At 36.5% G+C, this 16745-nt stretch overlaps 1 protein-coding gene across 4 annotated transcripts in view; it reads right to left on the reverse strand.

Annotated features, from left to right (window-relative positions):
- Positions 1-16745, reverse strand: part of AFG2A (AFG2 AAA ATPase homolog A) — a 352856-nt gene that overhangs the window by 54449 nt on the left and 281662 nt on the right. For all 4 annotated transcript variants that reach the window (XR_010322021.1, XM_064285363.1, XM_064285361.1 and 1 more), the window contains one exon: positions 16285-16449. Coding sequence is in view for 3 of the 4 variants with exons in the window: in XM_064285363.1 (XP_064141433.1) it covers positions 16285-16449 (165 nt within the window). In the remaining variant the exon portion in view is untranslated. The remainder of the gene's footprint in view (positions 1-16284; positions 16450-16745) is intronic.

Consider the following 16745-nt stretch of genomic DNA (forward strand, 5'->3'; position numbering starts at 1 on the left):
GCTGTTGGTTGCTGTCAACTCAATTTTGACTCACGGCAACCCCATATGTTAAACTGTTACAAATCTGTCACTGGTGTACTGAGACAACAACTTAGGGTTCTACAGGGCGTGGCAATTATTTTGTTCTTCATGAAGTAATGAATCAGTAAACAACCCACTACATACAATTGCTAAGTGAACTTGATTTCTAATCACAAATGTATTAAGAATGTAGTTCTTGTTGAAATAAAAAGAAAGGACACTGTGGGGTATTAAAACATTACATCAACGGAATACCAACAGTTTAGGGCAGTATTTCTATGTCACCTGGATGCCATTTGCCACCTGTTTCTCAATTTTAAATTTTAAAATCCGCTTTCGCCCTGCTTAGGGATAAACAAGGAAGAATCATAGTCTCCTGACGTTATGCTTTGAGCTCTTCTACTGTGGGTAGAATCACCAAAGAATCATTTAGTTTTGCTGCTTTGTATCTACCAGGACGTAGTATTAGATATACTTGCCAGAGACTTGCCAGTAAATTGTTATCATTAAAAAAAATCCTCAGTTCTCTTTTGATTAGGGTTCAAAAAATAGAAGATACAGTATATGAAAAAAAACACATGCTTTAAATTTCTGTCTTACTATTTTACAAAATTGCCTTTCTGTTTTCTATAACAATTTCCCCTAACATTAATTCTAATGCAGTTTAAAAATAACAGGTAATAGTGAAATATAAGTGTCATACACTGGACATAAAACCTCAAATTTTAAAGATAGAAAGGTTCTCAGGAATGATTTCAGTCAATATGAAGAAACTAAAATACAAATGTTAAGACTTGTCCAAGGTGACGGAGCCACTTAGCAGCACAGCCAAGAGAATGAGGCTTCGTTATGTCCCTACCAAGATGTGATGTGACAAGGCCTTTTCTCAAATCAGACAAAACTTTCAAAATGTAGAAACTTCTCTCGATAACATACTTCTTTATTTGAAAATTTCTTCCTTTCTCTATCCTCTCCCAGCACAGTTATCCTGTGTTTTAACACACGGCTCTAGAGTACTGTTACTGCCTATTGTGTGATCTACATACATGAGGTCCACATGCCGAAGTCCTGCTGAGTGGGGAGCCCCAGTCTCCCAGGAGAATGTTTTACTATTCACACAGACAGATACCTGATTCAAATACAGTGGCATAATATTCAAAATAAGAGTGGTTTTCTTTCATGACTAACCGTTCATTGAGAGAATAATTCTCCCTTGCTATTAAACCTAGTAAATCATTACAGTTATATAATGAGAACAAAAATAAACTATTGAGCACATCTCGTGATTTTTAACTATAAACACTTACAAGACATAAAATTGAATGCAAAAGATCCTTTCTACAGAAAAGATGTTTTACTTTATTAAATATATTCTATTAAAAATGTGATATAAGAGAAAATTCTAGCTACTAAAAGCTTATGTTTTAGAAGAGCAGAATACCAAAAAAAAAAAAACCCAAAAGCCAAACCCGTTGCCACTGAGTCTGACTCATAGTGACCTTGTAGGTCAGAGTAGTAGTGTCCCATAGGGTTTCCAAGGAATGGCTGGTGGATTCGAACTGCTGACATTTTGGTTAACAGCTGAGCACTTAACCACTGTGCCACTGGGGTAGAATAAACATTCCTGATTTTTCGAATGAGAAAAATGTTTTGGAGGTAAGATTCCCACACATAGCTTCCAAATTATAAAAATACATCACTGAAAAAAGAATTTTGGTTCTTGATAATAGAAAATAGCAGTTTTCAAATTTTACAAACAAGAGGCTAGAAAAATATGGTCCTTAACCATGTACGCCCCAGTTTTAGGGGCTATATACTTAAGAACCAATGAGCAAATATCTGTAGATATTTTCGTTTTGAAACTATTTAATACCTTCTATAACAAAAAAAAAAAAAAAACTTTTTATTTTATATGAGTCGGAATCGACTCGACAGCAACGGGTTTGGTTTTTTTGGTTTCATATGTGCTACTAGGAGTCCCTGGGTTGTGCCAACAGTTAATGCACTCAACAGTTAACTGAACAGTTTATGATTTGAATCCACAAAGGGACACCTTGAAAGAAAGGCCAGGTGATCTACTTCTGAAAAATTAGCCACTGAAAACCCTACTGAGCACAAACATGGGGTTGCCATGAATAGGAATTGACTAAATGGTACTTAAAAAAAAAAATATGAAACACAGTTCCAAACATTTTGCATAAAAAAGATTAACAAAAAATAAAGCCTCTTCCAAAATGGCGAAATGGGTTATTAATTTTATTCTCTAACTTTTGCGTCTTTTTAACTATGAATTTCCCCTTAAATTAGAACCTTTAAACTAATACTCTTTTAGGGGCAAATCCCTTTAATTAAACAAAATCTTACAGATTAAAGTAGAGCGTCCCCACAGAAGTTCTGGTAAAGGGTCCTGGGGTTCTTCCTGCCATACTCTTTGTGGTCTAGTGCTGAGGAAGCCTGAGGAACCCTAGGGCTTCAAGAGACACAGCTGTAAACTACCCTCTAAAATATAAGGATTTCTCAGTTATAAAATGACCTACTATAGAATTTTCTATTCCTATTATCCATACTTTAGCAAAGTCCTTGATGCTAAAAAGGCTCAGTAAAATGTAATGGCAATGTTTAAAATACGATAGTCATTAAAATATATTAACCCAGTCCAGTGCCATCGAGTCAATTCTGACTCATAGCGACCCTATAGACAGAGTAGAACTGCCCCTAGGCACTTTGATTATCACAATGTAAAAATGCAATTGCATACAACAGAAAAGACTAGAAGTCCTTTTAGCAAATTGTAAATAGAATTTATTTATGTTCGCTGGATGGTGTTTTATAGAAAAAAAAAATGTTGATGTTGAATAACTCTTTTTTACAAAGTACCTTGAGCCTTCAAGTATCTCAAAGGTCAGTAGAAGAGGAAAGGGATGAGATCAAGAAAAGCTATAGGAAGCTGACTAGGGAAGGCTTGATGTCTTCATGTGAGCTGATATGCTAGCCTCCTGGTAACAACGCTACCTAGAATACTTGCTGTGTTTCTTCCTATTCAGCTTGTTACATAATCTGAAAATCCACCACTTAGAGATTCATTGGAGCCCTGGTGGTACCACGGTTAAGAATTCAGCTGCTAACCAAAAGGTCGGCAGTTTGAATCCATCAGCTGCTCCTTGGAAACTCCCTGGCAGTTCTACTCTGTCCTATAGGGTCCCTATTAGTTGAAATTGACTCAACAGCAACAGGTTTTTTTTGTTGTTGCTGTTAGAGATTTATTTAGGAGTGTAAACTTAAAAAAAAAAAAAACCATGCAGATACCTCTGGGAGTGATCCTGATTATCTGGCTTCATAGTGAGTTGATTCAATCAGGTTGTTTTCTTATCAGACAACTGACTGGTACTATCAAAAGACACACTTACAAAGCAGGTCTGGATGATGCTGGGGGTGAGGGTAGGGCAGAAAAAGTAGATGAAGGGGGGAAATCCATAGAAAGAGGTAATGTGAAGCCTAACTTTCCCTAATCTAATCTTCTCCAGGGCTGGCCCTGTGTCTAGAAAAGAAGAAAGGAATCCCCCTTTATCCTTTTGCTGGTGCTAGTAGTACGTGTTCTCCTGATCCCAGGATCTAAAATTCAGTCTACTATGTTAGGTTACCTACACTATGGTTGTAACACATTTCAGGGACTAGCCTGGGAAACTAAATACCATAGAAACATTGCTTCCAGAAATAAATGTATTTTGAATTCTCAAAAGGCGATTTACAGTATATTGTTGATAAACCAGAAACTGTAATTATCTGATTCCCACAGACAATTCAGGCTGAAATTAATGACTATCAGTTAAGAGAAATGGTCTTTATTCATTACAAAAAATGAAATCCAAAATAAACAAGGTCTGAGGTACAGTGATCTAAGCTGTAATGGGTTCTTTAAAAAAATTGTAAGTAATTATCCTCGAGAAAAAGAAGAAAACTACTTCCAGCTCATTAGTCACTGAGGTCTGTTTTTTTTTTTTTTTTCCCTTTACTCAGCCTGTGGCTTTCTCTCTAAAGTATATAAAATGGGAGAAATATTCCCTTTTAATTTATTCTACATTTTATGTGTGTTTATTACGTGACTATAAACATGAACTATATATTAGCCATCTAAAGTACTGGTTATATGAAGAAAACATATAATCTTTGAGCAGCTAGCTTACATACCACAATCAGTTTATATACCAAAATAAATAAATAAATAAATAACAAAAAAAGCCCCACTGCTGTCAATTGGTTACCAACTCATAGTGACTTCAGAGGACAGAGTAGAACTGCCCCATAGGGTTTCCAAGGCTGTAAATCTTTACAGAAGCAGACTGCTACATCTTTCTCCTGTGCAGTGGCTGGTGAGTTTGAACCGCCAATCTTTGGGTTAGCATCCCAGCGCTTAACCACTGTGCCACCAGGGCTCATCGGATTATACAGAGGTCTATATTTAAACACAGCTTTGCAGATGTAGACAGTTCAGACAGCAAGTCAACTGATTCTTCGAGTAACTGTAAAAACTTATTTTTAGGCTTTTTGGAGGTCCTGAGGCTTCATCACTACTGAAGTAGCAAAAGTGTAAGTTCAAAATAATACAGAACATAGTTACAAACTATTTTATGCCATAAGAAACTAATACAGAAAAAAATTATCATAATGAGGTCCTTTCAGCACTAATTCCAATAAACCACTTTGAACAGGATCTAAGTTATGCCTGCATTTAACTAAATTTTACACTAAGCTAAATCATGTTATAGCTAGTCTCCAATGTGTTTCAATTTTTACATAATTTACTATGTTTTATAGTATCAAATCTTGTCTCTACTTCTTGAGTTATTTTATGATATCCTTAAAATTCAATTATTGATCTAGTTTTACTCAAGTACAAAATTAATGAAAATATCAGTGTAACTTGCTTTATATAATAAGCACTGCAACATAAACTTTTTTTGAAAAAATAAGCCATAATTTAAAAGCACTGAAGGTACAATTTCCACATGAAAATATCCCTGTAGGATTCAAAAATAAAGTGGACTAGGCATGACAGGAAGAGCTTTCTGATCTGGTCCACGTATATGACTGTTGAGTAGATTTTGACTTAGAGTGGCCCAACAGGACAGAGGAGAACTGCCCCACAGGGTTTCCAAGGAGCAGCCAGTGGATTTGAACTGCCAGCCTTTTGGTTAACAGCTGTAACTCTTCATCACTTCGCCACCAAGGCCTGTGTATACATGTATATAACAGGTGCCCAATATTTACTTTATCAATGAAAGACTACTGGAGGATGAACTCATAAGTGTTTTATTAAACTATAGGGAAACCACAGTGAAATATCTGGCCAGCAACTATCGATCTGTGCATGTGTGTATGTTTTCATGCTGATTATGACCACTTCTGTTGCAGAACAAGAAAATACATCTTCATTCAACAACTTTTGGAATTCTCTCTCCCCAAACCACTAGTTCTTAGATTTAGGCTTATGGCATATAGTAATGAAAATATGAAAATAACCAAGAATGCTTGTTTGGCCTATTATATTTTTAAGGATTCTGGCATAATGTTAAAGCCAGGCAAACTAAACACAATTCTTGCTTTTAAATATAAAACCACTCCTTAAGAATTCTTCTGAAGTGAATAAAAATATGCCAAAAGGCTACTTTTGCTACTATTGAAAGAATATATTATCCAAATGCCAAAAACATTTTTAATTTTTTTTTTTTAACTTATGAAGAAAAAGAGAAAATGACTAATTTATAATTTGGAAAAGCTTCAACTTCCATAATTGCAAAAGTGGTAATATGCATTATATCTAAATGGTTTTTTTTTTTTTTGCTTCTTAATTAACAGGAAAACTTGTCTACAAATATAAAAGTCAACAGGCAAAATCTATTTTCCAGGTTATAACAGTAAACAGGGAGCTAGCTATCACTAAAAAACACCAGAAATAATACTTGGAAGCTAAAATCAAAAACAAAAAGCCCTGTGAATCTCAATAATTCTTTCTAGCCTGTCTAAGGCAAGGTTAGCTCATGTTTTTAATTTCTGAACCTAGTGGAGGGTATATTTAGAACCATCTAATGACTACACTGCAACTCTGAACACCATTTTATAGCGTTTTAGCAACATTTTAACAGAAAGACATCTTTTAGAATACAGAATCACTGTTACTTGGAGATGAAGAATGAGAACACACTTACATGATCATCAAATCCCGAATGACAGGCACACATTACTTTTGTCCTAAGCGTTAGAATTCTGGGCCTTACCTAAACATGCATCCAATTCTAACCTGAATGAAAACTGAAAACAAAACCTACTGCTGTTGAGTCTCTTATAACTCACAGCGACCCTATAGGACTGAGTAGAACTGTTCCATATAGGGTTTCCAAGGCTGTAATCTTTATGGAAGCAGACTGACAAATCTTTCTCCCACAGACTGGTTGGTGGGTTTTAACTGCCGACTTTTTGGTTAGTAGCCAAGTTCTGTGACCACCGCGCCACCACGGCTCCTTAACCTGAATGAAAAAACCCCAAAAAACCTGAATGAAAGTGTGTAGCAATTAGATATGCTTATTTCCTGAGTGATCATTCCACTACAAACAGAAACTCTCAACTTTCTAGGATTGTTCGATTCACTTCTTTTTTTCTTTTTAATTAACAAGACTCGTTTAAAAAAATTCAGAGCTAAGCTGTAGGCAAGGAACTAGGAATTATCTTAAAATAGGGATATTATGTAGACAGTTTGTAAAGAAACATTAAGTTTACAGAGTTGAAAATAAAAAATAGTATACATCTTTAACAAGAAAAAATAAAAATATGAATTACAGCTGTTTATAAATGTAAACCAGCTGAAATAAATGTTGCATGTAACTGAAATAGACTTTGAAGTTAAAGAATACATCACTGAAACTAAAAACATGACATATACATGAAACACTTATAAAATCTAAGGCAGCAAAATATGAAAAAATTAGGCAAATTGTAGATTTTTACACTGGATATCAACTAAATTAGATTTGTCGATTATGAAAAATATAACAAAAATGATTTATTGAGCACTTGCTATGTGCTTACCAGGATAACTGCCTACATGAACTACCTAGTCTTGACAACACCTCTGCGATACTGGGGACTCGATTAAGTAGGGCCCTCTCTTATTCGTATTTATATATGAGGAAACGTCACAAAGCTAGGAAATAGGCATTGAAATTTAGATCTTTCTGATTCTGTAACTGATGTGCTTAACTATAATAGAATTTTGTATAGGAAAAAATTCCTTAAAAGAACAGTTTTCACACATATTGATGGCATACTTTTCTGATATAGATCAATTAGGATTATTATAAGAAATTAGCTTTTCATCACCTGAAATAACCATGTCAAAATATCTGACTCTTTACCAGAATTATTTGCTATGGAGTTAATAAAACCAAACCTATTGCCGTCGAGTTGATTCCAACTCATAGCGACCCTATTGGACAGAGCAGAACTGGCTCCTAGGGTTTCCAAGGAACGGCTGGTGGATTTGAACGGCTGCCCTTTTGGTTAGCAGCTGTAGCTCTTAACCACTATGCCACCAGAGTTTCCATGGAGTTAATAGCCTGCTTTATATGTTTGTTTTTTTTTTTTTTTTTTATAAATCATAAACTTCTCTCAAGTCGGTAACCACTGCCGCCAAGTTGGTAGATTCCCCCAAATTTTATCACATTTCTGAAGATAAAGAAGCACAGATTAAATGGTTTGTACAAAAATTTTGGAGAATCATCATGAAGTAACAGGCTGAAAAGCTAGAAGAGGAGAAACAAAATGGAATGTTATAATGCCCAAATCAGCATTACCACTGGCCTGAGTTAAGTGTCCAATGATGCAGATTTAGCCTGGAAACCAGGTTTAGGGACTAGATTATCAGGTAGGTCCTGACTAACTTGTTGCCTGGACTTACTGCTTCTTTATAAAGGGGTTTCCATATTTGGCTATAAAACACTATAGCAAGTTTGCTGCTAGACAGCCTCTCATTCAACATCCATATCCTTTCTGACTACTGCTTCTTGTAGGCTGATAGCAGTTTTAAACGTCCAGCGAGAAGCCAGGAATACACATATGGTAGTACAAGGTGTTCCAGAGGATGATGTGCTTTGGTGTAAACATCTTATCTAAAATAGCCTTCAGGTATGCAAAACTAAGGTAGTCTTGATGCAAATTTAAGTAAAAGTTGAAGTTTGGCAATATCTGAATATCAGTTTCAGTGGACGAAGTATTTTCTGCAGTTGTAGAAGAAGGAAGAAGATGGCATAGGTTTGAAAACTACGAGTTTTTCAACTGATCATTATAATGTTGTATAACTATCATGATGTTGCAACTTTTAGTTACTTTCCCTAACAAAGAGTTTATAGGAAAATGAGCTGCTGAATATTTCCATTTAAAACATGTTTTTATCTAAACACCTCCAAAATCATAGATATTTAGAGCTTGACTAAGTTTTCTTAAGGAAGAGCCTTGCTACTATTTGAAAAGTGAAAAACATAACAAAAAACAAAGGACTAAGAAAAAAAATCACTGGACATGGAATTACAAGGAGGTAAAATTTTCATTACTATTCAGTAGAAATTTGTTAAAGTTTGCTAAAGAGAATTTTATTAAAATCCAAGTTCTATACACTGTCAGAGTCCTTTTTTGCCGTGATTAGGATCTCTAGATCACAGTAGCAAGTATTTATGGACATCAACAAAGACCCCAAGACTCCAGGTTTCTGGAAGTATCGTAAGGGAGACATAACATATGTCATCTATTACTGGAGGTCCAAACACAAGGAATTTCTTATACAATTAGTTTTTTTTTTTTTTTTATGACAAATAGATAACTACACAGGTTTTTAGTACTAGAAGGAATCATAGAAATCATATTCCCACCTCTTTATTAAAAGATGAGAACTGAGTTCTAGAAACAATAAATAATTTGGTCAAATTCAAACTGTAGTAAATGGACTAAAGTCTAAGTATTGGTTTTTACTAAGTTCATGCAGATCATAAAACACAGAGGAAGGAGGGAGGGTGGTGGAGGGCTCACTTAAAAACTACAGTCCTAAATATCTACTTTTGGTATATGCTGATTTTTGCTCTGGAGGATATCATAATTCATTTACAACAGGTGAAGGGGAAACAGGCTTTCTGAGGCTGAACATGAGTGCCCTCATGAGGTCCACTAGTTCACTACAGTTTGCTGAGTCATTCTTATATAAGTCCCTGGCATGTAGCCACTATTGTCCACCACCCCTATAAAACCTCTGCCCTCCCACTGCAGAGCTCAGAGTTCTGTTCAGTTCCTGCTGCCACCCAGGACTTGCCTCACACTAAGTCTATCCAATAAACTCCTTTGCCGCCACACTGGAGTTGCCTGCTTCTTTCTTCGGTCTCTCAGCATCCTCCATTTTTGAAAGTGAGTTTCAAGTCAACTGGTCCATGCCCTGACAACAGGGTAGCCATATTCTAGCTACTGAACAGAGTTGTGGAGATAAAGTCCTTGCCCTAACAGCTTATATTCAAAGTTACATGTGATAATAAGGTTCATAGGACATAATCCACTTGATTTCCAATATTTTGACCATTCTTACCAGCTCTATGTGCTAATACTGCATAAAAAACATATTAAATATTACTAAATTATCCCAGTCACATTTTGCCAAGAGCTTATGAATATCTAAAAAAAAAAAAAATTTTTTTTTAAACTGAATATTCACTGCAGAAAGCAGTTTATCTACTTGAGATATAAAATCTAAATTTGTTTATTCACTAAATATGTATCAACTCCATACGGGGTGTTGTGCTGTACATTTTGGGGCATACAAAGGTATATAAGGCAAAAATGATACAGCCTTGTACAGATGTGAAGGCTGTGCCAACACAAGGGTGCCCAGCTGACTGGGTGAATGGGGGCAGAAATGTAGCTCATGTTCTGCTTGACAAGCCTTTTGCCCTGGTAAGAAGCTGTCACCATGTGGGGGAAGGAACACCTTTTCTAATTTACAAAAAGGTGCTCAATGGGCTAGCTAGTGATAGCACTGGACACAAATGCCACTCTTCTTTTCATAATACAAATCTGACCACAGAACTCCTTTATTAAAAATTTCAATGGTTCTCCATTGCTTGAAGAAGAAAAGCAAGTTCAGAGGCTATGCAAGGCCCCTTTGCATCTGAACTACTTTTCCTAATTCATGTTCTACTAATTTCAGATGCCAACTCTTTCTTCTAGTCATATCCAACGTTGAACAGAGTCCACAATACATCACGCACCTCTTTCACGCATTTCTACCTTGCTGTCTGCCGGCAGTGAGTGCTCTCTTTCCAGCCCCACTCTACAAACCAAACCCGCTGCTGTCGAGTTGGTTCTGACTCAGCGACCCTATAGGATGGAGTAGAACTGCCCCACAGAGTTTCCAAGGAGCGCCTGCTGACCTTTTGGCTAGCAGCCATAGCACTTAACCACTACGCCACCAAGGTTTCCGTACTCTACAAAGGGAACTCCTATTCATCCACTGGACTCAGAGCAAACATCCCTTTAGGGTATCAACTATATACTTTAATCCTAGGTAATGTGAGTTACCACCTCTTCTTTGCTCATATAGTATTCTGCATATCACTAGATCATGGGACATAAACATATAGAACTTAGTTGTCTATGTCTTTCCCTCTAAATCATAGGTCTTATTTACAATGCCTGGAAACATAAGAAATGCATAAAAAGATAGTTACTAACTTCAAGGAGTTTATACTTTTTTTTGGAAAATAAAAAGATACTATAGAAAAACCAAAAACAAACCCATTGGCATTGAGTTGATTCTGACAACGATAGGAAAAGTATGTATAAAAATGGTACAAGATGTTTCATACCTGTTGTTTAGTTTCCTAAGTCACTATCTATAGGAATAGGCAAACCTTCATAGGGGAGTTTCAGGTTAGGTGGGGAAAAGGAGATTGCAGACAGTCTAGAGGGTGCTCAGCTCCGCTTTGGAGGTAAACACACATTGCTGCTAACTCCTATATACCAACACTAACCAGAGAGAGGGCCTTAGAACAGGCCAAAAGGTGGCCTAACCTGCTTTAGGATCCTTAGTCCTATCTCAGATGAGTTATCCGAAAGACCAATCAGATACACAGACAACCTGTGCCTGATTCTAATACACTGATCCTCATTTTTTTGTTTGAGGAAAACTGTCACAAGAGGTTTCACATTGGAAGAGTACAGACATCCTAAGTGGCTGTAATTGCTCCTTCTGTTTTGACTGTGTAGGAGAAAACAGGATGTCAGAAGGAGTGTTAATCAGCAAGCTAGACAAGTAACTGAAGGTTCTCCCTTTATTAGCTATAATAGCTCAAGGCTGGTGAAAAGAACCCTTCCTGAACTAATGAGGCACCACTGTAAGGTGATGTCAAGCTGGCAAGAAGACCTTGAGCTATTACCAGACCCAGTAGGATATAGGCAACAAAACAGGATTCAGGACAAGACAGATCACTTTAGTAAAATAGGGATCAAAAACAAACAAACAAACAAAAAACAAAAACAACCCTAAGCCGCTGCTGTCGAGTTGCTTCTGACTCATAGTGACCCAATAGGACAGAGTAGGGCTGCCCCACAGGGTTTCCAAGGAGCACCTGGTGAATTCGAATTGCCAACCTTCTGGTTAGCAGCCACAGCTCTTAACCACTATGCCACCAGGGTTTCCAAAACAGAGATACAGAAGACTATAAATATACATGAAAACTTTTTAAACATAGTGTGAAATGTATTTGACTCTAAGAAATTGTTTTAAAACGACTTTCTAGAGCTAAATTCCTAAGATTACACTAAAAGTTACATATGAAGCAAATTTTTAGATTTTAAAGAAAAAAGGCAAACTCGATTATAAAGTAGCCTTCAGATAAATTACTTATGTAGTAATTGAGGCAATGCAAAACACTGTCATCTTGTAAGAACACCATCTAATATTTTAGGGGTAAATATAATTTCTGAACAGATGAACTAAGGATAAAGGGAAATAACATTTATGAAGCATTCTTTACGTGTCAGTGATTCTTACATTTACTTTTTTTTTTAAATCTCATTTAATCCTCAAAAGAACTTCATTCACTTCTGTGGTTTGAAGAAGTTAAATAACTTCCCTGAAACTTCCCTGTAAGAAAAAAGCTAGGATCTATTAAAGGTCTACCCAGTTGCAACACTGACATTCCTTTTGTTCCCACCACTTTATTGCCTCACTTGGAGGCTGAATACCCAAATCTTAATACATGAAATAAATATCTTGATCACTTACATTATTTATGAAATGTATAGTTGATACCTGGCTCTTAGATATATTGCCAATTTCACTTAATGAGATAACAACCAGTAAAAAGAAAATAACATTCAGATGCAAATAAAAATTCAATTCAAATTTTACCAATTTTAACCTTCAGCCTACATCAGCAATTTCTGTTCTCAAATATATCTTACTCATTACCCTGTTCTCAAGTACATACTGGGTCATCAGCCCAGTTACGGCTTTCATGTGCATATATTTATGATACTTGATTTCCTTTAAGTGTGTAAGATAAAAGTTTTCCTAAAATAACTACGATAATTTGATAAAAGACGAATAAATGAAGTGGAATCTGCTACAAATAACTCAAAAAACAAAAATCAAAGCAGAAGAAAACAATAGCTATAACCAAAAAAGACTTATTTCCTCCTGAAATGAATTCCCATCTGCTTTTAAATGGCAAAATGTTTTTCCATTCCCTGGGAGCCACAGCCAGAAGCCAAAGACAATGAGATCCAGGGCCACGGGGGAGCGGCAGGCGGCAGAGAGTGCTGAGGGATGTGCTCCCTGCTTCAGCCCCGCTCTGAGGCTGCTCCCTAGTGAGTGCATTCGCCTTCCAGCTGGCGACACACTTCCTCCTGGGACCCTCCTGAGGATTAAAAAATGTTTCAATTCTCTGTATACCCTCTCCAAAGAGGGAAAATGGACTAACTCAAAGAGGGTATAAGGAGCTATTTCAAATAGTGGGCCTGTGCAAGCTTTCATGCAACAATGTTGACTGGGCAAAATAAAGTAGGTAAAGAGAAAATATGTATTTAGGTAAAGAGAAAATATGTATTTTTAAAGCACTCCCTATCTCTATCCCAGTCATCTTCTACAGCTTTTAATTAAAAATAAAAAAGAGCTCACCACAGTTAAACATTTTACATTTCTAAAAAACAGAGTGCCAGCGATTTCTTCATCTCTGGCTCATCTAGCCAAATTCTTGTTTATACAGCTAACTAACCGTGTACAGTTAAATAAAATTAATTTGACACAATCTTGAATATGCTACTCTTCTGGGACAATTAGACAATTAACTGATTGGTATTTTCATTTTTAAACCAAAAGTGGCCACAGAGACACCCCAGCTCTGAGAAAGAGACTGTGCCTACAGCAGGGTACAGGGCCACAAGTAGAAGATTCCTCTTATGACAAATGGGAACTGAAGTCTAGTTTTCCTGAAGATAATTTTTTTACCTTCCCCTTCCCCCACTCCATTTTATCAAGTGTTTGTTAAACATGTCCTAAATATATGGCATCAGGCTGGGGAAAGCATAGTTACATCAGTGGTAAAGCACTGAGCCTGGCAGAAGTCTGGCAACTGAGGTCCTGGTAGAAGTCACTTTACTACCAAAAAAAGGAAAAAAAAAAAATCACATCTAATTTTGGTCGTCAAACATTGCAGCGCCATTTTTGTTCTGCTGAAAAGAGAGACACAGGGAACAGAAATGGGATCATACATTTTATCTGAAGCTAAGCTTTACCCATTGCGGAGATCAAACCTGTTGCCATCAAGTTGATTCCGACTCACAGCAAGCCCATAGGACAGAGTAGAACTGCCCCATAGGGTTTCTGAGGAGCAGCTGGTAGATTTTTGGTTAGCAGCCAAACTCTTAACGACTACACCACCAAGGCTGAAGTTAAGCTTTACCTGTCGTAAATATCATATATGTTAATTAAAAAAAAAATTATACGGTTAACGTTGTGAGCAGCTGTGAACTGGTCCCGAACTCATGGTGACCCCATGCACAATAGAACGAAATGATGCCTAATTATGTACCATCCCCATGATTGGTTGCAGATCGGACTACTGTGATCCATGGGGTTTTCATTGGCTGATTTTTGGAAGTATATCGCCAGGCCTTTCTTTCTACAGCTCCGCTGAAACTAGTTCAGCATCACAGCAACATGCAAACCTCCACTGACAGATGGGTGGTGGCTACACGTGAGGTCTATTGGCTGGGAACTGAACCCAGGTTTCCTGCATGGAAGGTGAGAATTCTACCACTGAACCACCATTGCCCCTGGTTTAATGATAATTATTCTCTTGAAACAATAAGGTACTTGTGTAAATTGCCTAAATATTCAGAAAGAAGAAAAGAGTGAAAAAACCTGTCTCAGGTTTTGAAATGCCAGAGCTACTAAGATGAAGCTCTGGAATAAAATTTCTATGAAGTTGTAATGATACTTTGATCATAAACAGGATATCTCTTCCCCACCCAAGCAATTGGGACACAAAAATATAATTTAAGGAGGGAAAGAATTTAAAGCTATTTCTCCCATAGCTATTTTTAAAAGATCCAATATAAAAATTAATCAGAAATGTGCTTCCATTTTATACCAAGTAAGGCATGTATTACTTGAGAATTAGCAAGCTGGTATAATTATTCCTGGCACCAAATTAGTTCTTTCTCCTTAGCCAGACAGAACTTCATTAACTTTTATTTTTATTTTGTATTTCAATGTTACTTCTATGAATTACTTCGAAGTGAGACAGGCACATTTCTACTATGTTAACTGCTCTTCCACTTAGCGCAAATGAAAGATTTTTTAGGATTTCCTCTCCTTGCTGCTTCCTGTTAACCAATATAACACATAGGTAATAACATAACACATATGTGATGCTGCCCTTTGGTTTCATAACAAAATGAATCCTAGAAATGTTGGAGCAGGTTATTAACAGCAACAGAAGTCATTTTAGCTTCATGGATGGTCATGCCAAAGAGGTACTCAGAAAGATTACCGTTTCAGACTGGACCTAAAGACGAATGCACTTCAACTGCATCTCAAGCTACTTGGTACAGGGCTTTTTCCTAGTGGAGTTGAAACACATAGAAGGGGAAATATCCAATATCCATACCTTCTCAGATAAAACTATGAGTGGATTCGGTAATTTATTTTAGTGGTTGTTATTAGCATGACACCCACAAGTTCAATTTCACCTGTAAATTTGTCTATACTATTCTCCAAGTACATACCACTAATGACCCGTTATGTGCTAATCTCTTTGGTTTTTACAGAAAATAGAAAAGAACAATAGCAAGCAAAATAGGATGTAGAGTCCCAGCCTGCTGGAAAATTCAGGATGAAAAGACTCTGCAACTTCTTACTTAAAAAAATATGAATTTCCTGGGATAAATCCACATTAGTAGTACTCAGGAGATATTTCTGTGTTAAGGAATATAGTCTGTCCTAAATAAATGCACATAGAAAAATTACAGAATTATTTTAATGAAATTTTATTTTAAAAATAAAATCAACCTTTTATAAGAGTTGCTAAGACAAGGAAAACTAATCTGTCACACTTAAAGTGATTTTCATATTTTTTATGAAGCCCTTTCATATTCCTATTGAAAGTATATTTTCACAGCTGGGGCAGAATGTGTGTCCCTTTTACCGTTTTTATGAGAGAATCTTTGTTAATACATAAATAGACTGAGAAAATTTTCTAAAATGAGTAAAGATTTTGCCTAGCCCTTTGTACTTCTGGGTGCTTTCTTGATATCCTAATTTCATTTTTACGATATCCATGACAGTAGGAAGGGTTACACTATCATCTCCGTTTGACAGGTAAAGAAATGAGTTTAGAGAAGTACGTGACTGGCTGAAAATTATGTATGAAGAAGCCCAACACAGAATCTTCTGACTTCTAGCTCTTCTTCCCACTATATCACACTACTTCTCTGAAGACTACATTTTGAGAAATAATACAAGCATGTAGGAAACAACTGAGATATAATAGAGGCCAGGTAAAATACAATTTAACTTAGTGATGATCTATCATGTACGGCATTTCCTATTTTAAGATTTTTTAATACATGATCATTTACAACAGCTGCCAGCAAGCAGTCTTTTCCTGCTAACTGACCCAAGCTATTGCTTCCCTTACACCAAGGTATTTTGAGGGGAAGTTATCTTACCTCTGCTCCTGAATATGTGTCTGTTTGGAGGATAAGTTCATCTAGGTCAACCCCATTACTGATCGGCATAGAGCGAAACTGCAGGTTAAATATTTCCCTTCTTGTTGCTGCATCTGGTAAAGGCACATAGATGATTCTATCAATTCTCCCAGGCCGCATCAATGCCTATAAAGAAGATGGGGCAACATGGATCAGTCAAGTTCAGAACGGACATTCCACATCAGGCACCAAAGGAAAGGGGATGTCCAGAATCTCAGGAACAACCCACTATTACTCTTCAATAGTAAATAGAACAAGCACTAGAGATTCTATAATCTATTTCAAATATTTCGACAAAGAAACAACGTTCAGAGCAGTTTTGAAAAGCAGTATTTCCAGGAGGCTTTCTGCTCCTCAGCAACTGTTAGCAGAAGATGATTATTCTCTTTTAGGAAATGTGTGTATCGCTTACACTCATTATA

The sequence above is a fragment of the Loxodonta africana genome, chromosome 5, assembly GCF_030014295.1.
Source record: "Loxodonta africana isolate mLoxAfr1 chromosome 5, mLoxAfr1.hap2, whole genome shotgun sequence".
NCBI classification, from domain to species: domain Eukaryota; kingdom Metazoa; phylum Chordata; class Mammalia; order Proboscidea; family Elephantidae; genus Loxodonta; species Loxodonta africana.